The following is a 25830-nucleotide window of genomic DNA, read 5'->3' as shown; positions in this document are numbered from 1 at the left end:
TGCGACTCCATTAAAATCAAAACAACAATCTAGCCAAGCTGTTCAATCCATTTATTTGTACAACAGAACGGGGCAGTAAAGTCTTGAGCTTAATAACTGATCGGAACACAGTTGTAGTATTGTGTGAGGGTTGAACACGGCACAGTCTAGATAACATGTAACTGATCCAGAGTCAGCCTACTTAGAAGTCGTGTAACACATACAGAATGATGTGGCCTTCCAGAAGTCATGTAACGTATACAGTATATATGATCTTGCCTTACATGGCAACAGCTTTGCATTCACTTGGCATTGACCAATACACAGTTTGTTACAGTTCAGAGTGCAATAATATTATAAGACTCCAACAAAAACCAGCATATTAAAATAGAAATTTGCATACATGGGTGGGAGGGTGGAGTTCTTTACCATAGGAAAGAGATTTTGGCAAATAAATCTTGGTTATTATGAGTATGTTTCTCCTTTCACAAAGGAAAAGCTGTACAGCAGTGGAGGTGGTGTTTGTCAAAGTAAGAGACCAGAGAATGCATTATAGACGCAGCAGCGTAGAGGGTGATTTATCTTATTTCAGTCATCATAGTTCGCATTGGTGGAGACACACATCAGTGACACGCAACAGAAAGTAATTACACATTCCCTCAGTCCTGATGGACACCGACGAACACCAGAGGTCAACAGTGCAGGAACAGAGCTATGCTGAGAATCGTGCTACTTCTAAATGTTATCAGATAAAAAAAAACTGTCAATCCCGTCAGCGATGTAAGTAACTAAGTTCTGTCAGTACCAGTTAAAAAGTCAGATGACTGCAATTCATTTTGTGCCAAATTTTCCTGATGTACTTGTTTCCCAATTCTATAAGGAAAAGAAAAGTTTCACAAAATGAATATTTTATTCCAAAATCAAACTCTTGATATGTAATGATGTGCTTCATTTCTCTCATCAGCTGCCTTGTGCAGTTCTGTTTTTTGTCCGTGTGGGCTGATATCTCCACTGTGATCACAGTTCTGCAACAGTTTGATAAAGAAAGAGTAATGTAACCACTGATACATGAATCTAGGGGAGGCCTGTGATTCCTTAAATGGCCGAAGGAAGAGTCACTCCTCTAATGTAGCAGTTCTGAGCACAGCCCTGCACACTGACCCAACACAACTCTCTCACACCACACATCCTCAAGTAACCATTTTCTCCAAACCATCTATCTCCATACTGCAACTTCTTTACCGCAGACAGATACCTGTGCCTAACAGTCTGCAAATCTTCAGTTATTATTTTTTTGTTAGTTTTTTTTATTAATTCCTTGCCCCATACTGACATTGCTTTGGTTTGTCCTTGCGCACGTATAGGTGGGTTGTGAGACAAGCGAAGCGTGCGTCTCCCTGACCTTCCACTAGGCGTTCTGCATCTCCTTGCCAATTTTGTAACTTAAGATCTTATTCCAGTCGATCTTAGTGCGTGTGACAGGCAGCTGGCGACGCAGGGCTTTAAAAGTTGTGTCAGACATGGTCTGGTAGTTCTCACTGATTGCAGTCTGAGGACACAAAGTGGAGGAAACCATGAATATATTTTCTTATTTAAATATTTTTTCTTTATGAATGTTTTAATAACAGTAGAACAGAGTTTTAAATACTAGAATATAAAATGCAGAGTGAATAAAAGGTAGCTTACCTGGTAGTCATTTTCAGCGTTCTCGATGATGTCAACAAATTCCTTGGCTGTCTGGCTTTCATTCTGTTTCAAAAACACACAAGTAATCATCGTCTTAAATCTACAGCACAGATGGATGAACTCCTTTGAATATAACCTGAGATGACACAATAGGACTAATACTATGTGTGAAATGCTGAAGAACGGCACAGGTGTGTTTGTGTTGACGGGTTTATCTACTTACAGTCACTGGTATTGATTCTTCTACCTCCTTATGACTAACCAGCTGCACATTTCCATCTTCATAATAGTGAACCTGGAAACAGGGAAGAACTTTGTAAGTAAGATGGTGTTTTTCAATCAATATTCTTCTTGACTTGATATTGTTTATGCAGATGAGCACGGTAAATTGAATGTACCTGGATTTTCAAAACTCCCACCACCTGAGCAGTGGACTGACCAATGGTAAGCTTCCACTCTGACCTACAGCGACCATTCCTGGGTTCGGGAAATGAAGTGACGTCACCATTACAATCAGACAGCAGCATCAAGAACATTTATAAAACTGAGAGCAATTATTTCACGTTGACTGTGTTTAAAGACATATATACAGAAACCTGTTTTGTTCTGTTGTGTAATCATGTTCATCTTTATGTGAGACAATGAGGATGCAAGACAAATTTCAAATGAGATTCTGACAAAGTGTAATCTAATACACAAAAAATTATTAATCCTATTATACACATATTCAGGTAGGTTTAGGAAAATGTGATTGCAGGACGGTCAACCTACCAGAAGTTTTTGGGTTGAAACTGATGTCCTTCAATGCAGGCTATGATAGTTTGCTGACCATCGACCGTTTTGCCATATACCTGCAACACACACATGATATGGGTAAAAATGCAGTCTACATTGCCTAAATTACTTCTTTTTTTTTTTTAAATCACCATTTTTGTGCACCTTACCGTGGAGACTCCAGTGGGATAGTGCTCTTTGACGTAGGCACTAAGGGCAGTATCACAGCCATCTCTCCAGCTTCTCAGGGCCATATCTCCTTCATACGGCTCCACGTCGCTCACCTCTTTTCTTAGGTGGTCGAAGCGGAAGGACAAACAGTTACGGGGGTCCAGAAAACGCCCCTGACCCAAGTCGCCATGCTCTGTGATCAGGACCTAAAAAGAAGGGAGAGGGAAGACGTGTGGCTCAGACACTTGCTCTTCTGAAATAAATAGGAAAGACTAAAGGATGAAACCTACCGGCTCATCGTAGCCCTCAAGTTTAGCAGGAGTAAACTGATCCATGTTGTACTGAGCAAAGGAGCTAGAGAAACAGAATGGGCACAAATAATCGTTATATGACATCAAAGATATTTCAACACGTTTTCTAGGGACCATTTTGAGAACACTGACCATGTTTTTATCACCAACATATAATGAATCTCAATGTATACTCCCCCTCTAGAGGCTCGAGTGTTTTAAACGGTGTAGATTCTGTGTAAAATATCAATATATTTTGCTTGTATGTTACTTGTAAATTAATCTGACTTACTGTGAAGCTCCCTCCCTAAGGAGGTTGTCATTATTGAGAAGAAGCCGCACATCTAGCAAGACAAAAAGAAACTGTTTACGAAAGGACTTTTCAGAGACAAAACAATAATCTATCAGTATCAGAGGCAAAATAGCCAACAATATATATAAAAAAAATGTCATCATTGCTATTTTGCCACAGCTGCCCTCTCCTTACCATTGAAGACCTCATTGAACTCTCCTGGGGGGGCATGAGTCACAAAGTTGGCCGCTATGCGAACCTATGGAGAAAGATTCAATGCAACTAATCAATTCAGTAATTATGACTCAAAGTACAATAGAGAAACACCACGGACCAATGCCTGCAATTAACTGGATTTTCATTGTTTAATATGCAAAACAAAACTATAATCTCACTTGCACAGGTCAAGGAAGTTGGAAAAAAATGTTTTACCTCGTTAGTAAATTTGTTGTGGCCTCGTCGTATTGCTATAGCTGGTGCTAAGATGCAAGTTAAGTTTAGCAGTTTTGTAATAATCTTTTCAGCTTAACTTTTTGGTTTGCATCATGAGCGATTTTAAGAACAGAGAACAACAAACCACAGAAGCTAGATGGATAGATAACTAGAATCTGCGGTAGACCAATAGTGTCATACTTCCTCATTGTGTTTGCACAAAGCATAAAAACATGAGCATTACATTAATACATATATTGGACTTCTGTTATATTGCTGTTGCTGAAAATTATGTTGGGATAATTATTACCTATAGCCCGACAACCAGAAACGACAATAACATCTCAGTTTAAAGAATGTCGGTCAACAATGACACACAAATAGCACGTTTTAAAAAGATAGAAGAACTGATATATATTTTTAATTACAGCTTTTATAAACATCCAACGCATTGTAAACACTGTAGAATCCACACGGCTCGTCTGCATTATACCATCACGCCATGATGGTTGATAAAACGCCTCCTGGTGTCATCAGGAGAAGCTGATGTCCATAAAGAAAATGACCTAAGCGTCTGTGTCCACCTTCACAAGCAGAGAGACGTTCCTAATCAAGTGAACCTTCCCTCCAGCTCCGAACAGGCTCCATCTAATCCGCACACACACCCGTGTATCCCGGCCTCGGCCCATGTGAGGCGATGGAGCATTTGCGCTGCAACTGTATCTGTTTGACCCAGAAATCCACAGCAAAGTGACGTTAGCCGCTAACGCTAGCTTCACGTAGTACTGGACGAAAACGTCGCCCCCCCCCCCCCCGCGCTTATTGCAGATTAATGTGAACACTACAACGAGACCTTCGGAGGCGCATCGGTACATCCGCGTCCACACGTGCAGTGACGAGTACTTAGAAAGTTGTCAGTAAAAGTGTCGGCTCTGTATTCAGCCGCTAGCCAGCTGCAAGCTTTAACTAGCATTGGCTAGTTAGCTGAGCGTAGCTTTCAACGCGCAAGTTTATCATTCCGATGCGTGACCAGAAACTGGCGCTCTCGCCCCAAAAATGAACCATTGGCTCGTGCGAACGTTCAGCACAGACAGGTCTCCACGTGCGAGAAGAAATGTCTCCGAATAACGAATAAAACAGTCTCCAAACCTTCTCCTCCTCTGACAGCGGATCCTCGAAGTCAGCCATCTTGGCTCTTTGTGACCCCACCCACCCCAGCTGACTGACAAAACCATTGCGGCGGTTCAGTCACATGATGTTGTTTAGAAATATATCTTTACAAAATAACTATGAAATATATCTTTACAAAATGTCTATGAAATGTATCTGTTTAGAAATATATCCTTACAAAATCACCATCTTTATGGTAAGTTTCAGATCATGGTCTGTTCTGTTTCTACTTAAATTTATAATTTCAAATGATTTCAGTTTTGGTCACAGCAACTCAATGTATACTTTATACATTATGTACTTGACAGGTGTTCATTTAAGGTGATTAAATGTTTTATGAAAACATAAATAACATCATTCATTACTAACTGGTACTTTTCGGATATGTAGATTAAACCATTAAGAGTAAAATAAAATTCCTCATCAGTTTGTAAATAATATTAGTTTTCATTTTTTTTTCACTTGTTTGTATATCTAGTTTTTTATTTACATGTTTGAAATAAATAAAGGCAAGACAAGACAAGACAAGACAAGACAGGACTGGACAGGACAGGAGAGGACTAGACACGATTGGAAAGGACAGCAGTGGCAAAAGGGACAGGACTAGACTGGACAGGGCTGGAGAGGACAGGACAGGACTGGACTGGACAGGAGGGGACAGGATTGGCAGAACCAGGACAGGACTGGACAGGACTGGAAAGGACGGGACGGGACAGGAGAGGACAGGATTGGCAGAACCTGGCCAGGACAGGACTGGACAGGACTGGAAAGGACAGGACAGGACTGGACAGGACACAACCGAACAACTGCAGGTGGATTTCACTTCCTGCACGGACCCGAGAGACAATTAATTACAACGCAAGAGGGCGCTAAACTCGGTTAGTTTATACTTCCTTCTTCCTTTTTGGTGCGTCGCGGTGGTTGTTTTCCTACAAAATAACAGCATGTGTATATAATACTGGTATTAATTAACTCTTATTAAAAATGTTTTGAGCTGTTCTAGACAGCTTTGGGCGATGTATTCGTTCACCATTAATAGTTAACATATTCCTTGAGTCTGGTTTTGGCCCATTCGAGAACTGTTAAATTCAGACTTTATATTATTTTGTAAGTTACAGGAAGTAATACCATTTTTTCTTTGGCTAGCTTGATGTTAGCGCTCCCGTGTCCATTGTGTTCTGCGCTGTCAACCGTGGAGCAGCGTCACTGTCATGGCGTCACATGTAAGATTCAACTTAACTGACTGTTTGAAGGGATAAAAACACGCTGACACAATCGACTTTAACTATAAATGCGTAAATGTACAACTTGCCTTAGTTACTTGCTAAGTGTTTTGATACCAGCGGACTCAGCAAGCGGTCTAGTAGAGCTAGCAGGCGGACTCTGTCCCGGTGGTTTCCTGACAGCTGCAATAGGAAGTTCCTGCTCGTACAAAAGCTAATGTTTCACACACTCCCGTGTTTTTGGTGGTAAACTAGCCGAGTTAGCCGCCTAGCTCCCCGGCTGGGACATGAATAAGGCATTGTTCGCTGTGAGACGGTTTGTGTCACCGAGACGTGCTGTGAGTTTGTCTGCTGCGTGTTGTCAGGTGATGAGCAACCCGGAGGAAATAGCCCGACTCTACCGGGAGATCAGCATCTTCCCTTCGCTGAGCAGAGCCGACGTGGGACCTGTCGTCACCTCCCAGTATGGAGGCAAATACAGCAACATCTACACAGGTGCGTGTCTGGGCCACAACCAACACGATCTGTCACAATCACCTCCTCTTCTCCCCCCCGCCCCAAAAAAAACACCATCCCTCCTTCCAGATGGAAAAAAGTGACCAGGCCAAAGAAGGATGTGAAGGAGAAGTCCGAAGGAGTTAGGAAAGGAGACTCACGGTGCAGAGAAACTCCTCTTACAGCCAGTTACAAAAAAGAAAACAACAACTTTATTTGTTATATAAGTTACACAGACTGCAGGGTACTTTGTTCTGTAGGCTGTGCACACACACAGTTATGGTAAAGTTTCCTGTCCACAACAGAGTGACACGTCCTGAGAAAATATTTCTCAAAATGACAATGTGAGGTTTTCAGTTTAATTAAAGGAACAAATAGATTTCCTTGGAAATTAAAATGAAACAAACGGGACTGAAATGTTGAAATAATATGATCATGTGAGGAATATACGTGGAGAAAAGCTTATAGAAGTGGAGAAACTTCTCTAGCGTGCATTCTACTATATATAACTATATTATAACTTTTAAAATTGTATTTAGTTCTGATGTTAATATTTATATTAGTATTTAGTTCTGATGATTATATTTATAATTATATTTAGTTCTGATGATGAAATTGTGAACTAAAAGTTCAATGTGCTTGTTGTTCATTGTGACACCTGACTGGACAGATGTGACAGAGACTTGCTTTAAATGTTGCTGCTGCAATGAATTGTGGGATGGCATTTTCTCTGCTCCTTTCTTAAAGGAAGGTCTGCAGTGTCCTATGCTTAAGGAGATGAGTTAGGAAGCATTGAAGCTCCTTTCCTTATCATTTAGAGAATTCAAGCAGTTCTTATTAAGGCAGCTACTGAAATACTTCAGTAGCTTAACACAGTTAGGATCTTTCCTAACTTGAATGGAGTATTTGATCGCTCCCCAGGTCTCTGTGTGGGCTCTTTTTTTGAAAATGTTTGTATTTGTTTTCTCTCCTCTGCAGAGTGGAGCCAACGTGACCTGGAGAGGAATGAGAATGTCAAGTTTTGCCGGCAGTACATTGTATTCCACGATGATAAGTCGGTGGTCTTCTCTGGAGCTTCAGGAAACTGCACTGAGATTAAAGGAGAGTACGTACAACATTTTGTCTTTTTATCTGGAATGGAGATGGAAGTGTTCCCCTAGACCTGTGTCTCATCAATGTGTTCCTCCTGTCAGGTTGTTGAGCAAGGATTCCCCGTCAGGTGATATGAAGGCTGTTGTCAGAGAGTGTAAAATCAAAGCGGAGGACAAACAGTTTCTGGAGGTGTGTGGTCATCCTTCTCACTCACACTCACATCCACTATGATGAATGTCTTTGTTCCACTACAGTTAGTTTTAGGTTGGATATTTAACACACATTTACTCCGGATCACAGGCCTTTCACTTAATACAATAATACAATTCATCATTTGTTGGGAGTCAATAGACATAAGATATGTTTTTTAAAATATTGATATTCAAATATCAGAAGCACAAAATTAAAGCAAAAAGACACATGTCCTGTTTGTTTAGGATATCAATACAATTCAGCATTTGTTAAAATATGTATTTTTAAAAAATGCAGATGTTACACTTTATACTTTTTTATATCCCCTGTATGGCTCTCATTAATATCTCTGTTTGCTATATTTTCCACATATAGCCTATATTAAAAAACATCACCTGACTTTGCTCTCTTCTCCTGACGTCTTTGTGACCCTGCAGATCTGGAGTAAAAACATCAAGATGAAGAGCATCGATCTAACAGCCCTAAAGAAGCACGGCAAAGTCTATGAAGACGGTGAGTCATCAGAATGTTTCTGTTAATCAGTTGCTATGAAACTTGACTTTTTACATGTGCCAGTGCAGGTGTTAATCACACAATTGTTTGCATTCCTAGAGCAATTTGGCTGCTTGGTTTGGTCCCACTCTGAGACCCACCTTCTGTATGTGGCGGAGAGAAAGAGGCCCAAGGCAGAATCCTTCTTTCAGGTCTGTCGGCACAAACTGAGTCACACAAAACGCTGCTGCACTGTGCTCTACAATCAAAGAGTTTCAAGCATGTTGATTTCCCCCTCAACGTGTCAATGTGTTCAGTACTGCAAAAAACACAACAAACTTTCGATCCATGGTTACTTGACTGCCTCATTGCACAGTGTAGATACAAGTTTCCAGCTATTCAGGGAGTTTCTGTAAATAATTTAAACCAAGAATCCAATTGGGGGAAAACAACGACTGTTAACTTCAGCAGATTCAGACTCAACACAATGGAGCAAATATATCTCAATAGTTGTTGCATGCCATTGAGAGGAGGCTTATTGTTAAACAACTCGGCAAACCGGTGCATGTTGAAAATGTTTTCATGTTGAATGCATCCCAGGTATTTTTTCACCTTTAAAAGATTAGATACCTCGACATGCCTTGCTGGAATGTGGACGTCAGAACAGTGGAGCATGTTTTCTGCCCTGTATATGATTTAGTATTTTTTCACCATTGACCATAGCTCCTAGGCACTGTGTGTAGGATTAATGTAATGTAAATGTCATTGCTCATTATTCTGTCTCCTTTTCTGCTTGTAGACTGTGTCACCAGAGCTGTCTTCTATTGGGGACGAGGAGGAAACCATGAGAGAGGAGAAAAAGGAGACTGTAAAGGTAATTGAAATGAACACTGTCAAATTTCAAAATTGAAAACATTTTCACTCATCAAAGGTTTAATTTTACATTCCTATGTCCAATTGTCTATAGTTTAAGTTGGTTTATAAAAAAACATTCCTGCAGGGGGAGCAGTTTGTCCTCCGTGAGGACTGGGGAGAAGCACTGGTTAGTAAGAACTGCCCGGTGCTTTGCGTTTTGGACATCGAGGGCGACAACGTCTCTGTGCTTGAAGGTGTGCCTGAAAATATCTCACCTGGACAGGTTTGTTCAACTATCTCTTACAAGGATGAGTGTCATTTTAACGTTTGTCTATTTGTAGTCATCATAGTCTTTTGCTTTCGCTCTCTCGGTCTCTGCAGGCATTTTGGGCTCCAGGTGACACAGGTGTGGTGTTTGTAGGCTGGTGGCATGAGCCTTTCAGACTTGGCCTCAAGTACTGCCCCAACAGGAGGTGATTACTGTTTACACATGTCAGAGAAAAGTTCAAATTAAAGCTGGACTGTGAGAACTGTATCTTTGTAAGGCTCACAGGCTGATACTGCTCCTCAGTAATGTTTCCCCCTTCTCTCTCAGGTCGTCTTTATTCTATGTGGACCTCACTGGGGGGAAATGTGGTAAGTTGGTGTTTGCTCCTTCTATCATTTAGGTCTATAGTTCCTATTTAATAAACATCAACCAGGTTATTTAAAGTATGACGACAAGCGAGAGTTCTGCACGAAGGCAAGGTTTTCATAACTGAGTTTCACACATATTAATGTATGTCACACCTAACAGCTTATCTAGTGTAAAACTGTTATAGCTACTGATTGCGGATGTTCACATGTACCTGTTTATGTCCATCAGAGCAGCTGTCATCCGGCACCAGTGCAGTGTATTCCCCCAGGATGAGTCCAGACCAGTGTCGAATTGTCTACTTGGAATGTTCTGTCTACGGCCCACATATGCAGTGCAGCAAGCTCTGTATGGTGAGACAGAAAGAAGCCTCTTTTCCCCACGATCCCCATTCAGATCTGTTATTACATTCATCCTGAGTGATCCGATCACAAGTACAGGTCTGAATGCACCCAAATGCATCGTCATGGCATCTTTAGTTTCGATCACTCTGAGCACATTCGCAGGTGGTCTGGGCCACATGTGAATGCAAATATGTCCCTGACCATGTAGGAAAAACCGCCCACTCAGATGACGTCCTTTTGAATAGCTACAGTTTCACAATGAATCTAAAGTATTTTACATGTCTCATTCGTACACACAGTACATAGAGTACAGACATATTTCTTTACATACCTATCTCTCTCTTCCTTCTCCACCTCTCTCTTGCTCTCAGACACACACAGACACATATACAGCAGACACATCTGCAAACTCAGACTTGGTAAAAACAACATAATGTGGTCTTTGCAAACAACAATGATGTACATATTCATTAATATATATATATATATAGAGGGGAAGTGAGATCAGATCACAAGTGGTCACAGTAGATGGAAGGTGCGAATAGAGGAACTTAAAGTCGAGCACTTGTCAGATTCTAAGGACAGATGATAATAGCAGGTCTTTACAAGGTGCCAGATGTGTCTACTTTCCCTTCTTTACAGATAGTACTGTCTTCACTGAAGATTGTAGTTACACGTAATGTTCCATCTTGTGCTTTTCTATTCTGTTGACATTTAAATATGTTGTTGCAGCTGTACATTCGATTTGCTCCATATGCTTACTTTGTGTTTGCAAATTATTTCTAGTATGACTGGTATACCAAGAAAACCTCAGTGGTGGTGGATGTGGTACAGCGACCTGGAGAAGGTGAGGAATAGTTGATAGTCATATCAATGCCCCCCTTTCCCCCCCACTATAAATATTAACCTTATTATGTCTGTCTGCATTGGTGTGTCTTTACAGATGGCTTCACTGGTCTCTACAGCTCTCAGTTGTCCCCTCAATGCTGGTCAGCCGATAGTCAGAGTGTTCTTTTAGCTTGTCCTCAGCGCAGCCGCAAGGTACAGTCAACTCCTGAGAAGTGGCTTGTTATTATGACAATGGACAAATTGCAATTTTTTCTGATGGATTTACATTTTGCTCTTGTAGGACCTGTTGATGGTGGATATAAGCACAGGGAAAGTCACCTCTCTGACTTCAAGTGAGTCACTGGACACATTTATGAGCCTTGATCTTACTCATGCTTGGATCTAGACTCTTTTTTTTTTTAGATTACAGATGTTTTGTGCTGACAGTCTCCACAAATTAATTTACTTATAAGAGCACTGTTCTTATAATGACCTTTGTCTGCAGAGTGTGATGCTGGGAACTGGTGTCTGCTGAGCATAGAGAGAGATCTAATGGTTGTCAGCTTCTCTTCTCCTAACTACCCCCCAAGTCTGGTAGGATCAGTGTTTTCACTAAGAATGTTCTTTATGTCAGTATTCATATTTTCATATAGAGTATATATTAAGTATGTTTTTACATTAATGACATTTGGGGATTGTGTTGGGGTGCTTTGCAATGCAAAAAATAAAACTTCATGAGATGGAAAATCTGTTATGTCACTCATTGCAATGCAATTTCTCTGTCCAGAGGGTTGGTTTCCTTCCGGCCAGAGATTCTCAGGAGCAAATTGAGTGGGTGACTTTGGAAGACTCTCAGGTGTTACCAGATATTCACTGGCAGATCTTGACCTTCACCCCTCCCCCAGATCAAGACAACAGTCAATACTGTAAGACTTCAAATTCTTCATTTTAGTTTTTTCTCAAATGGTTTGAAGATATTTAGTCAGTTTTGTCTACTCTTAAATTGTTTCACATATATGAGGGTAACGGAATATGTAATAAACACCGCCACATACACTAGTCTTTTCAAATACCCCCAACTTATACATGTATAGCCTAAAAATAATCAGTTGGATAAACACCTTTCGGACAGAACCCACAAAAACTGTGAGTATGAGACCTCAAATCGTAGAGGTATGACAAAATTATCAAATTGAATTACATTAACTTTGCCAAGGTTTCCCTAGTAAACTGGTAAGGAAGTACATACCGGTACATACAAGTAAAGCTAACAGCCACCTCCCTCTAAGAAAGAACAAACCTCAGCTGATCTGGGTTGAACAGATATATCAACACATTTGTTTGCTTTGTTAAACCTGTTAACAGTTTGCAACTTCTCTTACCAGAGAAGGATAAAAGAAGTTTATAAGTGAAAGCTCCCAGTTAGATTTAAGTCAGATAAAATAAATGTGTCCCAAAGTTAATGAAGGGTTTGAAAGACTTTGGTTTTACTGTGAGACAAATAGAACAATATATGTAATATTAATAAGACTAACTAATTGTTTTTTAATTCTAGCTGGCCTTGACTTTGAAGCTTTGTTGATCAAACCAAAGGAGGTGAAGGATGGAGTGAAGTTGCCTCTTATCGTCACTCCTCATGGTTGGTTCCTCTCTTCATGGTTCTGTTTCCATTACTTGATTCTACTGTAAACAAAATGAACAAAATTGACGCACAGTATCGACTACATGTTTAATGTTCTGCATTGATCATCATTATGCTTCCATTGTGAAACAAGCTATTAATCCATGCTGAGTTTAATTTTAGGATTGTGTGAGTGTAGGGATTTGTCTCTGCTCATTCAAGAGCTACTTCTACAGATAAGATTGGCAAAGGCAACAGTGGTTGCTATGACAATCGTGTCCTTAGTGGCAAAATGTTAAATCAAACTCTTACAACCAAGGATGGTCTTTTGTAACAGGGATTTCCAATGCTGTTATACAATTAATATATTTGAATGTATAGTATTTACATTTACAATATAAATGTGACATTCATGCTACACAGAACTAAGGCAAAAAAGATAATAATAACTGTCAATCTGTATTGTTGTTATTTTTCATTAGGGGGTCCCCACTCAGTGATTGTAGCCGAATGGCTTCTGTCGTCCTCTGTGCTGTGCAGGATGGGCTTTGCTGTACTGCTGGGTGAGTTCATGTTTGACACCTGCTCAGAAGACAGACATCCACTGACAGAATACAAACTCTGTGTGTCAAAGATAAAGAGAGATTCACATTCCTCTGTCCTGTAGAACGAAGATGTTTTAGTTACGTTTGAATAATTTAATTTATTTGCAAGGGTTTTTCAGACTAGAAAAAGTATTTAATATACCTTTTCTCACATACTTCAGGAACATGCTGCTCAATGCTCACAGGCAAAACCAATTATAGGTTGGTGTTTTGCCAGCACATTTACGAATGCAAAACTATCCTGGCTTAGATAACTTAGATTTTGTCAACATGAATACTTCATACCTGCTGTTGTATGGCTTGTAGTATGTGACAGTTGTTTTACTGGTTTCTCTAAAGACTTTCTTTAGAAGTTTAAATGAGGAAATTGTAGTGGGTACTTTTCACTACAGAGCAGAAGTGTGTCGTCAGACCACAAAAAGCATGACTCATTTCTCAACCTAGTTTTTTCACATGGCCCAGGGTATAACCAGCAGCCGCACTTAGATTTTCAGGATCCTGTCGGCTTTAATAAATGTGTTTTTATCTGTTCAAGAATACATCACAATATCTAGCCATGATACATAGAAATTAATGTGTTTTTGGTTTGCTTTATTTTTTTATTCTAGTGAACTATCGTGGCTCCCTTGGATATGGCCAGGACAGTATCCTCTCATTACCCGGCAATGCTGGCAACCAGGATGTCAAAGATGTTCAAGTAAGAACAAAAAAGCGCCACAAAAGAGCCCATATAAGGCTTTTATATATATTTTGTGCATGTAAAAGGTCTCCGCAGTTACAAAAGCCAAAGTACATGTCAAACATGAGTCCCCCCTTGTTTGCATTCCTGGCTTGTTTCCCGCTAAACACTTTTAAATCACTTTAAAACAATGGACAGAATGTTTAACAAGTCATGAATTTGATACGCTCTGAAAGTAACATAAAATGACTTATGTCCCTCTGTTCATTAAAAGTTTTCCACGTTTTGCCTCCGAACAGTTTGCTGTTGAAAGTGTTCTGAAAGGTGATGAATTTGACGCGCAGAGAGTGGCACTTTCAGGAGGCTCCCACGGTGGTTTCCTGGCCTGTCATCTGATCGGCCAGTACCCAGCATTCTACAAGGCCTGCGTGGCTCGCAACCCTGTCATCAATTTGGCTTCGATGATTGGCAGCACAGACATCCCAGACTGGTACGTCTCTTCCCCACATGTTTTACCCATGTTTTATGGCTGTGTCAGTCATGCACAGCTACACACGTGTGGTGTTTTATCATTGTCACCTCTGATATTCTGGCCTGGCAGCTCTAAGCAAGTGAGTGTGGTGAAGGGCATGTGTATGTCTCGTTGTCAGGGAAGGATGTTTTCAGTAATACACACCCAACAGGGACCTCCCCTCAAAACCATTCAGTGATTTCTTTTTTTTAACTTTGTTTCATACATTAACTAGGTGCATGGTCACGGCTGGCTTCAACTACAGCACAGACTGTTTACCTGACCCTACTGTTTGGGAACAGATGTTGAACAAGTCCCCCATTAAACACGTGACACAGGTGAGGATTCCTGCACCTTGACTGCATATGTGACTTCATTGGCGTTGTTACACAATGTAGTAACCTAAGGTGATCTCTTTTCTTAGGTACAGACCCCGGTTCTGCTTCTCCTGGGGGAAGATGACAAGCGTGTTCCGAACAAGCAGGGAATCGAGTATTACAGGGCGCTGAAAGCAAAGCAGGTTCCAGTCCGGTAAGCATCTTGTCTGACATAACCAATAACGCACAGTACTCAGATATGCATTGTTTGACAAGTGCTCTGACGTGTGTTGTTTAGGCTGCTGTGGTACCAAGGGAACAACCACTCTCTCTCCAAGGTGGATGCCGAGTCTGACGGCTTCATGAACTCCGCTCTATGGATAATTCAACACTTGAGTCAGTGACAGTAAATATCAGACAAATGTATGGTAGTGAACTAGTGCTGTCGTTGATGCCAGGAAAAGGTAGCAGGACACTGCTGTGTGTCAAGGGTATGATGCTTCTGTTTTCAAGACAGTGTGGGGTCCATTGCAAAGCCAAAGCTCTGAATGTGCTGTCCAACCAGAACACACTACATGTTCATGTACCTGTATTCTCTGTGGTCCAATGATGATTGCCACAATTACTTTCAATTATTGTGAAAAAAATTGTTTTATCACAATACATGAATACAGGCACTTTTGATTCTGCATTTTTTTTTTGCTACTGTTTTTAAATACAATATGAAGGTTTTTTTTCTGTTTGAGTTTCCATTAACAAGGGAAAGGAATTTGGTAATCACTCTCTGTTCACTTTTACTGCTTGAAAACAAAAATCACTTTCTCTCTTTGTTTCATGGATTTCCTGATTCAGTGCACTTAATAAAATGATTGTGAAAATATTACCAGTGTGGGATGACTCTTGGATACACGACCATGCTCTGATAGAAGGATCTTTGATGCAGAAGATGAAGTGCTATATTATGTCTTAAAACATTTAGAAAATGTAAGGAATCAATGAAGTCATTCTACTTTCTTCACCACTGGGGTGAAAAATATTTATTTATACCACATATAGATTCTAAAATGACTGCATTGCTTTTTAGATATTTTTTGTATCTGATGGCCCTCACAAATTTGTCTCGGGTCACATGATCTTGTTTTGCATTTTCATGTGTGTTCACACTTGCTTTCACTTCTACATAAATACATCCCGTTTCTTGTCACTGAACAGACTTTTTGACACCCTTTTGTATCTGTTCTGTTTGCACCTGGATATGAGACTGCTTCATCTGCCTCCTGATTAGAATTATATACATGCTACTTGCAATGGTAAGTGAGACTAATTATCTACCATCAGTAATGTACCGCTTTTGACTGAGACAAATATTGTCATTATTACATGAAAAAGACAGACAAGGCTGATTAGAAAGGTTTGAAAAAGCCAAAGTGATTTAATTTGCAGTTGTTTGAAGCCACTTTAACTCTAGGATTCAATTGATTGAATGTATGATAGTGTGATATTGTTTAGAATCGTCCGATTATATTTACTGAGCTATCAACAACAACTGAGATGAATTTGGTTTCTTGTTTTGTCTCAGGCTGTGTTGAGAAGTATCCTCATCATTGGTCAGCTTCTTCCATTAGTGAGGACCCAAAATGTCAAGTTCTTCCCATGTGACAGTGATGAGAATGCCACCACGGTAGACTGCTGTGGCAGATCGCTCAAGGATGTCCCCTCCATTACGTCTAACACTGTACTGTCACTGGATTTAAGTTGGACTAAGATAAACCATGTAGGGAGGGATGCTTTTGTAGGTGTCCCAAACCTTCAAACTCTGAAAATAATAGGGAATTGCCAACCAGGTCGATTGAGAGCCTTAAATGACGAGACATGCAACATGAAGATCCACCATAAAGCCTTCAAAAGCCTACACAAACTTACATCTCTGTATCTATCAGGAAATAGCCTCACATCTATCCCCTGGTTACCTGAAACCCTGAAGGTTCTTGATCTACAGAATAATTGCATCTTCCAAATTACAAAACCTTTGAAAACTCCTCATCTGGAAGGGCTCTTCCTCAGTAGGAACTGCTATTATGCAAATCCTTGCTTCCAGTCCTTTTACATCAGTGAGACGGTTTTCAGACAGCTTCATAAACTCCAAACCCTTACATTAGGGTATAATAATTTGACATCTATCCCTCAGGGACTGCCACCCTCACTGGAGAATCTGTATTTAAAAGAGAATGCAATCACAGAGGTTTTAGGTGGAGCATTTGCAAACCTCACTAAGCTCAAGAGTTTGGATTTGGCGTGGAACTGCCAGCGTTGTGACCATGCAGCTAGGCCCTGTTTTCCTTGTCCACATAATAACCCTCTATCCCTGTATTCAAACTCATTCTATGCTGCGAGCAGCTCTATGACCGACCTAAGTTTAAGGGGCAACTCTTTGAAAACATTTCCAGAGGGTATTTTCAGACCTTTGAAGAATTTAAAGAGTTTGGACCTCTCTGACAACCTCCTTGCATTAGCTATGCAAAATGGCACCTTCTTTGCAGATCTGAAGGGCCTCACTTGGATTAGCCTTATCTACAACTATGAGCCGCTGGTGACATTTGACCGGCTGACCCTCTCCCCATATATTGGCAATATATCTGGTCTAAGAAGTCTACTTCTGAGTGGTAACTTTTTCCACGAGCTTTCTCTTAGCAGCCTGGATGTTCTGGCCGAGCTTAAAAATCTAACGAAACTGGAACTGAGAATGAACTTTATTACTAATTGTAACATGACAGCTCTGACACAGTTACCATCTCTCATTAATGTCGACATCTCCCAAAACATGCTTTCATTCCTCCCTTGCAGCTCGAGTCCACTATCTGAGATTGTGGCACAGAAAAGCTGTCAGAACCAGAGTTTATGTACACACAATTTCCAGGACCAACCCATTATTGTACGTAATCGTGAAGTCCCATCAGGAAATGAGATCTGGGAACCCAGCCAATCAAATGGGCTGGGAAAGAACAAGGACAATGTGCCACACAATTCATCACTATTTGACTTTAGAGCTCGTTTCTGTGAAAATGAATTAACAGTTGACCTGTCTCAAAATGACATTATGTCTGTTAACAAAGATGTGTTACTAGGCATGGAAAATGCTGTTTGTTTGGATCTCTCCTTCAACTACATGAACCAGGCACTGATGGGTGGGCAGTTTAACAGCACAAAAAAGTTAGTTTTTCTTGATTTGTCATACAATAGGCTTGATCTTTATTATTCTAGTGCTTTCAGTGAGCTAAAAAGTACTCTCAGGGTATTAGATGTTAGTAACAATGATTTTCACTTCAGAATGAGGGGCATGGGCCATAGTTTTAAGTTCCTCCGTGACCTGACCCACTTGGAGGTCCTAAGTCTTGCCAACAATGCCATTGGGATGAGAATAAGTCAAGGACTGATCAGCAGCTCTGTGAAGTACCTGTACTTCTCTGGAAATCACCTCAATGTTATGTGGGAATCTGACAGCAACCAGTACACCCATTTCTTCCAAAACCTGACAAGCCTCATCTACCTGGACATCTCCAACAACAACCTGACCTCAATCTCACAGGACATTCTGTACAACCTCCCAGGAAGCATTGAAGTCCTCATTATCAGCAAGAATCAGCTTGACTATTTCCCATGGCACAACCTCACAGCACTAGGCAATTTGTGTCACCTGGACCTCAGTGAAAATAGCCTGTATCATTTGTCCCATAAACACATAGAATTTGGAGCTAATCTTTCTCTCTTGGACCTCAGTCACAATCACTTGAGTCATATCCATCAGTCATTCTTCAAAGAGTTAAAATCCTTGCACTATCTGTATCTCAACCACAATCAGATCAAGGAGCTGGACCATCAGTATCTACCCACCCCTTTTACCAATGGTAGTGGCCTTAAGCAACTCACCCTACATCACAACCCCTTTAAATGTGATTGTGATACATCTTGGTTTGTGGACTTCTTGCGCACAACTCCGGTCCAGATTCCTCATGTCACACAAATAAATTGTGGATTCCCAGAGTCCAAGCAGGGCCAGAGTATACTATCAATGGACCAGCATTCCTGCCAGGACACATATGGCAGCTTAGCTTTCCTCATCTGTTCCCTCTTGGCTGTGACATTCACTGTTCTGCCCCTGCTGAAGCATCTCTATGGCTGGGACATGTGGTATTGCTTACAGGTGCTTTGGGCAGGGCATAAAGGATATACCCAGCTGGCTGGTACTGATTCAGAGAACCGCTATGATGCTTTTGTGGTGTTCGACACCAGCAACCAGGCGATGAGGGATTGGGTCTACAACGAGTTAACTGTCCATCTGGAGAACTTTGGTCACAGGAGGTTCAGTCTCTGTTTGGAAGAGAGGGATTGGATTCCTGGGCTGTCGTGTATTGAGAATCTACACAGCGCTGTCCACAACAGTGTGAAGACGGTGTTTGTGCTGTCCAGCGGCTCTGACGGTGGTGATACAGTGAATGGTGTGATCCGCCAGGCTTTCTACATGGTACAGCAGCGGCTCCTGGATGAAAAGGTCAGTAAAATGTCATTTCACTTTCATGTGCATTTTGTGGAAGTGGTGAGACTGAGCATGGGTACATAACACAAAATGTTCTCTGATTTTATCCAAACAAGGTAGACACAGCCGTGCTGGTTCTGTTGGATGAGATGTTTCCCAAACTGAAGTACCTCGAGCTGAGGAAGAGGTTGTGTAGAAAGTCTGTGTTGACCTGGCCAAAAAACCCAAAGGCTCAACCCCTTTTCTGGAATGAAATGAGAATGGCTTTGTCGTCGGATAACCTCAAATTATATGACAACAACATGAGTGAGAGTTTTATTTGACTCCATAACAGCTGATGGTGAGCCCTTTAGTGGAAAGTGATTGATGATGTGACATACTGTACATAATTATATTTTTAACATGTTAATTACCATTTGAATTGAAATGTAGTAGCTCTTCCATGCCAATATTTTACTTTTCTTTGTTTGCAAGAGTGTTTGATTTTGATTTAGGATTTCAATTGTTTTATTTTATTTTTTTTATAATTTGTCATTGTTATGAATTCTTTATTTTATCCATTCCTGAATTTGCTTTACTTTTTGTTTAATGAGTTAGTCCTTGTCTTGTAATGAGACTTTTATATTCCACAATGCAAATAAATTTATACTAATTTCACTCTGGTAGCTCTATTTAATTTATAGTTTTATTTGTACTTCAAGGACAGACTTTTCTGTCTGTTCACACCACGATGTCCAAATTCCACTTCTCTTTGATTAGCTCTTGGGGAGCAAATGAATGAAGTGATTGTCTCCTTCAGGTCAAAGATGACTAACAATGTCATCAGCAAAGTTACATTTACAGTAACATGCAAGAACAGGTGTTTGGGATGAGGAGTTGAAATAAAAGCAGAATCATTCTCCCTAAGGTCAGTGCCGTCAAACTAATTTAGTAAAATAATAAATACATTGCAAGCTACAAACGTAACCAGACAAATACACACAACACCTGTTGTCGACAGTACTGTCGTTTGTTCTGTAGCCTACATGTATTTTAGCCTTCAGTCCCAGCTTCGTGTTTCGTCTCATGATGTGGGAAGTAATACTAGCAAACACCATTTTGTCTGAAACTGAAACCTCTGCCCTAAATAGTTCTTATGATTCTCTGAGTAAATAACTGTAGAGGGAGCAGTTGCTGTTCCCTTATTTAGGTTTCCAAAGGTTGTTGGTCACGTAGCAACATTGCAACTTTGTTCTGGCCACAATAAGGCCAGAGGTGCTGCATTATTACATCCGTGTAAGCCATCTGGGGGCCCAGGTCCACAGTTGCTGTTGTGTAACTTTGGATTTGCATCTGGACATCTAATATAGGAAACAAACTCTTTCATGGGATTAAATTACTGATGACTCTCAGGATATCTGTTGTCTGATCTGTATTGGGGGAAAAAAAATTGGAATACAATTCAATTTATTTAATTGCTTGAATTTGCGTGATTTTTTTTATGGGTGGGGGCTCTCAGTGAAATCCCTCACTGAGGCTCATGTCAGGTGTTTGCATCATTGCTGTTGGTGCTGCCCTGCCACGCCACGGAGGTCGCGCACACGCCAGCTTGGGGGAGAGCGCGCCCACGCGGACCCGATGGCCGGACAGGTCATCACGAGAGAGCTGAGCCGATGACATCATAGAGCCCGCGCTGCGCTCGGACGGGGGGGACGGCGGAGACCCAGCGGTGATGGAGAGGCGCCTGTCCGGTGAAGCGAAGTTTTTACGCACAGCCGCAGACTCCGTGGCATCACTCCGGCGACACAATTTCAACAAATGAATCAATGCGCTGTCCGGCAGATTAATTATTATGTAAGGCGCAGGCTCGAACTCATGGAGCCGTGCGCATATGAGCAAGAAACTAATCCTTCATGCCGTGGTCGTAGTAGAGTTATTCCGGCGTCTGTGTCCGGGCTGCGCAGTCACATGCACGACCAGCGTCGTACTCGTGCCACCCATGAGCCACAGTGAGGACTAAATGACAGTTTGGACCGGAGGCATGTTGAGCACAGAGGATCCTATGGACTACATATCATTGCGCACGTCAGCGACTACTGGTTCCGTTGCAGTCCGGGTGGTGACTCCACTTCTCTCCTCGCGGCAACAGCTGGCTGCCAGCTCACAAGTAAGTGCAGAGGCTTGGGCACCGGTATGAAGTGCGGGGGTTACTACTTGTGGCATTTTATTTCTGCCTTTCCTTTTTTCGGTTCCCTCCCTCTGTCCGTATGGTTTGACATACAGCTGCGTAAACCTGGCGCGCACCCATGGAAACAGACCAGCTACACAGCTTTATCACATCTCCATCTTAACGCAAGTGATGCACAGAGCTTCAGCAGCAGCAGGCTAACATGTGTCCTTGTTTTAAAAGCTTTATCTGTTGTTGTTTTATTGGGATCATCATGTCTTTCACTTTAGGTGTAAATTTCACATCTCATGTACAAAGAAATGAAAGGCCTACACACGGGATTGCTGGCTCCATCGCTGGCTCACATAAGGCTGAATTCATTGTCTCAAACAATGATGGAAAAGGGATTGACAGATATGTTATGACTGACAAGCAGACTTAACCAATCTCTCAGTTGAATCCTGTACAGTGGCTCCCAGCACCCAATCCTCTTGGATTAGAGGAGGGATTATAATTTGGATTTGCCTCTGCTTTGCAGACAGTCTCTAATATCTGGTCCATCACAGACTAGGTTGTGCTTACTTTGATTCCCTGAGGATATGTTCCATGTTTGGCTCTTTACACATCAAAGACAACAAATGACCCTATTCCATTCAATATGATATAGAGATGTAATATAATATATACAGATTTGGCCTTTATATGGGCACCGTCTCAACATTATGCACCTTCCAATTATAATTGAGACTAAATTCCATTTGCCTATTTCCGTCCTCTATTTTTAGCTGAAGCCTCAGGTACTGATAGGTCTTACAGCCTGATGGAGACTGATGATGAATGTGCCTGTGCCCTGTGGGGATACAAGATAATACAGACTGATCTTCAAACTCCCTCCACGTTCCTCCATTGGGTGTTGCCAAGAACACATTTTCTCTTTTAGACTCCATGTGCTTCATCTAGTGCTGTCCATGGTGCTGAAGTGGTCCTGTCGTCCCTCACCTTTTTTCCCTTTCACCATCTACTGTGGTGACTGAGGCTGCGTTATAGGTGTTTTAAGCATCATGAGAAAGGCCCAAGAGTGGCCGGTAGTATGCTGTACCACATGTCTGCAGCATTTTTACTATAGAGGCTTTTGTGTCCTGTCCTCCCGTCACTCTCACCCGCATGTGTCCCTGTGATTAGTGCTTCCCAACCTTAACCCACACTTTTTATTATCAGTTTGGTATCTTTATCTCTAGAAAGTCTTTTAGTTTGTGATTAGAATTATCACTCTTTGACAGTTTTTTCTTTTGAATTATTTTTGTACTGCTGAAGTAATTTTTTAAAGAATAAACATGTTTTGTGATTTTTCTCTTTCCCAATGTTTGTATTTACCCCCCCCCCCCCCCCCCCCCCCCCCCCCCCCCCCCCGTCTAGAATCCATGATGTCCTGCACTGTAGCTGGAAACACAAGAACTTTGGCCTCTGTGTCTGGGAGCCCTGTAGCCAACAGTCACTGCTACTTTCTTCCAATAGGACTACTTAAGACTCAGCCTCAAGCCCTAAACAATCAATGATGGACAGGGAAAAACTAGGAGGCTGAGAGGTGGCCTTAGTCCCAAACCATATGAAAATATTCCCAACCATAACATTTTCCTTTCAGAAGTCAACTTTTGCCATATAAAAAAATGCCTTTGAATATTAGAGCCAAGCCCTCACAGAGCAGGCTGTCTGCTGGCCCAAAGACTGCTGGGCAGACTGAGGCCAGCGCATCTCATTCACGCTTCTCGAGATCCCCCAAACAGGGGAAAGGCAAACAGGCTACGATCTCAACACCAGGCTGCCGCTCAGGGCTAGAGCCTGGATCTGTGTCAGGAGGTGGGCCTGCACCAGCACCTAAACCTGCAGGAGGTCAACGGTTGGTGGCGAGGCCTGGTTCAAAGAGCAAACCTGCCATAGTAGCAGACAAAGAAGCAGCTCGTGGTTCAGCGACAGCACCAGGTGGTAAAACCCTGTCTATGGAGAATATCCAGTCCTTGAGTGCTGCCTATGCCACCTCAGGCACCATGTATCCCAATGAGCGGGACTCCTTGGAACCCCCTGGTGGGTATCCCAAAGGTACCATGACGCTCGGCAGGAGCACCAGCCGCTCCTCCTACACTGCTCGGATGACAGGCATGGGCAGCAGCCCAAACATCACCTCCTCTGGGCTGCATCAGCCGTCAGACCAGTACGGAGACCACACCTTGCTTCCCACAGGGACGGCCAGTCTGCGGCGCCAGTCTGGGAGACATCTGGATTCTGCTGGACGGGGAGAGGCTTCCTCATTTGATCTCCAGAATCAGCTGAGGGAGCTGCAGAGGGAGAACGACAACCTGAGGCGAGAGATGGATGGAGGGAGGGATGGAAAGACGGGCCCCGGCGTGAACAGCGTCAACTTCTGGAGCCCTGACGTGAAGAGAGACAAGGGGGTGAGGCGGGATGAGGGGTTGAGGACCGCAGTGCCGAAGGACCAATACAGGACGAACCAAGAGGATCCGCAGGTGAGAAAAGTTACTGATCATAGAATTTCTTTCAAAAAAGCATGTCCACGTCGAGGCCAATTTTTAAATGGATGTTAACAAAATACAGTTTCAACCGTCACTTCAACACATCGTCTTTATTCGAGAAGACGTCACACATTTCAAAATACAGTTGAATTTCAGCTTGAAATGAAACCCTCCGATTGGTATTCTCACACTGACTTTTTGTCTCGACCCACCTCACTCCTCTGCAACATCATACCTTTTGTCCCTGTCTTCCAAGGTTGCACAGAAAGGTTTCTGTGTAGTTCATTTGTAAAGACGTTCGCCAGGCTCGGAGCTGTCTGCGTTTCCATGGGAACATGCTCTAGTGGCAGCCAGTCTAAATGTTAGATTCTAAAAAAGCTCACAGCTCCTCCTGAAGGGAGAGTGCGCCATGTATGTCCTGTGCTGCCTCTCCCTGGAGTCTGGCCCACTCAGTCTGAGGCATCACCCGTCTGCCTGTCTCACCGTGGGTATCTGCTCTTTCTTTCTCTGTTTTCATGTTTTCTGTCTTTCCGGCATTCTGTTTCTGCATTGGTCTGTGTGGCGTTTTACCCCTTCACTCTATACAACCTTCACAGCTTCTGTTGAGTGTCTTCATCGCTTTGTCTCTCTCTTCTTCATCGCTTTGTCTCTCTCTCACAAACATGCAAAAACTTCTTATCTGCACTCGTTCATCTGACTCCTTTCTCCTGTAACCAAGGAGCCACCTCTTCATTTCTATTTGTATTTTAGACACTGTGGCTCTCACACACACACACACACACACACACACACACACACACACACACACACACACACACACACACACACACACACACACACACACACACACACCTTCCAAAAATTGAAAGTTAAACCAGAACAACTTTGCTCTTTCAAAGAGTTAATTTACAAATTGCAATTTAACAAACACAATTATATACAAAATTGTGCGATGATCTGCCTTAGCACTCACCGTTCTCTTCTTCACAGCTACACAAAAAGAGACACACGCTATCTTACCAAGCACAAAGCTGCCAGATGGAATTCAGTAAGATTTATAGACCATAAATGTTTTTTTCCCCTGAATTACTTAGAATCTGCGGCATTTAGGAGGAGCCGGACAGTCAATGTTATACCGGTATGTCTGTGTGTATCTGCAGGCCGCTCCTGACTTGACCCTGTCTGTGATAGATGGATGTGTTTTCCTCTGTTCTGCTCCATCAAGCGTCCGACCTGTACAGATACTGCTTTTCAAGAGTCGGCTCACTTGTCTCTCCCACACTCTCTTGTCCTGTCTTTTACCTTGACCCCCATCTCCTTTGACCTTCGTCTACTGAAACCACTTACTGCGCCGTACCAGTAGATTTATAACCATGCAACCCAACATACCTTCCTTACTGGAGCAGAATTAGTTCATTTCGTAATGCGATTTAAACTGGCACTGAATTCTAATAGGACGAAAAACAGGAATCAGATGAGAAATTTGCAACAATTAAAAAGTATTTGTATTCGAAATTTTGTTTCCTGGAGCGAGCCAGTTTTGACAATAGAGCGATTCTCGAAACTCGAGAATCATCCAAACAAGAGCTTAAATTTGGTCATATAGCGTCAGCACAAAGTTGACAAACTGGCGACACACAAGACCCACAGCAGAAGGGGTGAGAGGTCAAGCCGATACAATAGAATAAAAATCTTGAGGCCTGGTCGGTCTAAACAGCTGCCATTACTCAAATGATAGAATCCATTAAATCGTGACGTGTCCTCCAGCCCTCATATGTAGCCTGTGGTGATATTAAAAAACGCTGAACTCGTGATCGCTCCCTTGAATTTTAATTCACACAATCTGTCTATGTTTAATATCACTTCATACAGAAAAACAATGTGACACACAAATGTATTAATGTACAGTACACACACACATATATAACGTATTCAATTCT

At 41.9% G+C, this 25830-nt stretch overlaps 4 protein-coding genes across 10 annotated transcripts in view; 3 read left to right on the top strand and 1 right to left on the bottom strand.

Annotated features, from left to right (window-relative positions):
* Window positions 1-34: 34 nt before the first annotated feature.
* Window positions 35-4853, bottom strand: capza1b (capping actin protein of muscle Z-line subunit alpha 1b). Its single transcript, XM_034590728.1, has 10 exons — window positions 4774-4853; window positions 3388-3451; window positions 3193-3244; window positions 2901-2964; window positions 2610-2816; window positions 2437-2516; window positions 2064-2142; window positions 1889-1960; window positions 1666-1728; window positions 35-1528 (listed from the first exon to the last, which is right to left on the bottom strand). The coding sequence occupies exons 1-10, from the start codon at window positions 4810-4812 to the stop codon at window positions 1388-1390; spliced, it is 861 nt and encodes a 286-aa protein (XP_034446619.1). The 5' UTR covers window positions 4813-4853; the 3' UTR covers window positions 35-1387.
* A 635-nt stretch (window positions 4854-5488) lies between these two features.
* On the top strand, window positions 5489-15565 carry apeh (acylaminoacyl-peptide hydrolase). Of its 3 annotated transcripts, none has more exons than XM_034590893.1 (23): window positions 5489-5606; window positions 6383-6512; window positions 7491-7617; window positions 7706-7793; window positions 8234-8309; window positions 8409-8500; window positions 9088-9162; window positions 9289-9426; window positions 9525-9616; window positions 9739-9779; window positions 10009-10130; window positions 10908-10968; window positions 11065-11162; window positions 11251-11302; window positions 11455-11543; window positions 11737-11875; window positions 12505-12588; window positions 13053-13133; window positions 13784-13872; window positions 14154-14344; window positions 14601-14703; window positions 14790-14896; window positions 14981-15565. In XM_034590893.1, the coding sequence occupies exons 2-23, from the start codon at window positions 6386-6388 to the stop codon at window positions 15084-15086; spliced, it is 2178 nt and encodes a 725-aa protein (XP_034446784.1). In that variant the 5' UTR covers window positions 5489-5606; window positions 6383-6385; the 3' UTR covers window positions 15087-15565. The 3 variants fall into 3 exon arrangements, with proteins under 3 accessions (XP_034446784.1, XP_034446783.1, XP_034446782.1); XM_034590892.1 differs by lacking the exon at window positions 5489-5606 and adding an exon at window positions 5939-6017; XM_034590891.1 differs by lacking the exon at window positions 5489-5606 and having other exon boundaries at window positions 6078-6512.
* A 351-nt stretch (window positions 15566-15916) lies between these two features.
* tlr9 (toll-like receptor 9) lies at window positions 15917-19681 on the top strand. 2 transcript variants are annotated; one of them, XM_034590678.1, is made up of 4 exons: window positions 15917-15992; window positions 16262-17892; window positions 18010-19231; window positions 19333-19681. In XM_034590678.1, exons 1-4 carry the CDS (start codon window positions 15978-15980, stop codon window positions 19537-19539), a joined length of 3075 nt encoding a protein of 1024 aa, XP_034446569.1. In that variant the 5' UTR covers window positions 15917-15977; the 3' UTR covers window positions 19540-19681. The 2 variants fall into 2 exon arrangements, with proteins under 2 accessions (XP_034446569.1, XP_034446568.1); XM_034590677.1 differs by having other exon boundaries at window positions 16262-19231.
* Window positions 19682-20772: 1091 nt separating this feature from the next.
* The window catches only part of LOC117764694 (ERC protein 2-like), a 149905-nt gene continuing 144847 nt past the window's right edge, over window positions 20773-25830 (top strand). For all 4 annotated transcript variants that reach the window (XM_034590676.1, XM_034590673.1, XM_034590675.1 and 1 more), the window contains exons 1-2: window positions 20773-21362; window positions 22779-23884. In XM_034590676.1, the coding sequence (XP_034446567.1) occupies window positions 23030-23884 (855 nt within the window). In that variant the 5' untranslated portion in view covers window positions 20773-21362; window positions 22779-23029. The remainder of the gene's footprint in view (window positions 21363-22778; window positions 23885-25830) is intronic.

Source organism: Hippoglossus hippoglossus, chromosome 7 (assembly GCF_009819705.1).
Source record: "Hippoglossus hippoglossus isolate fHipHip1 chromosome 7, fHipHip1.pri, whole genome shotgun sequence".
NCBI lineage: Eukaryota > Metazoa > Chordata > Actinopteri > Pleuronectiformes > Pleuronectidae > Hippoglossus > Hippoglossus hippoglossus.
This window is presented reverse-complemented; position numbering and strand designations above follow the sequence as displayed.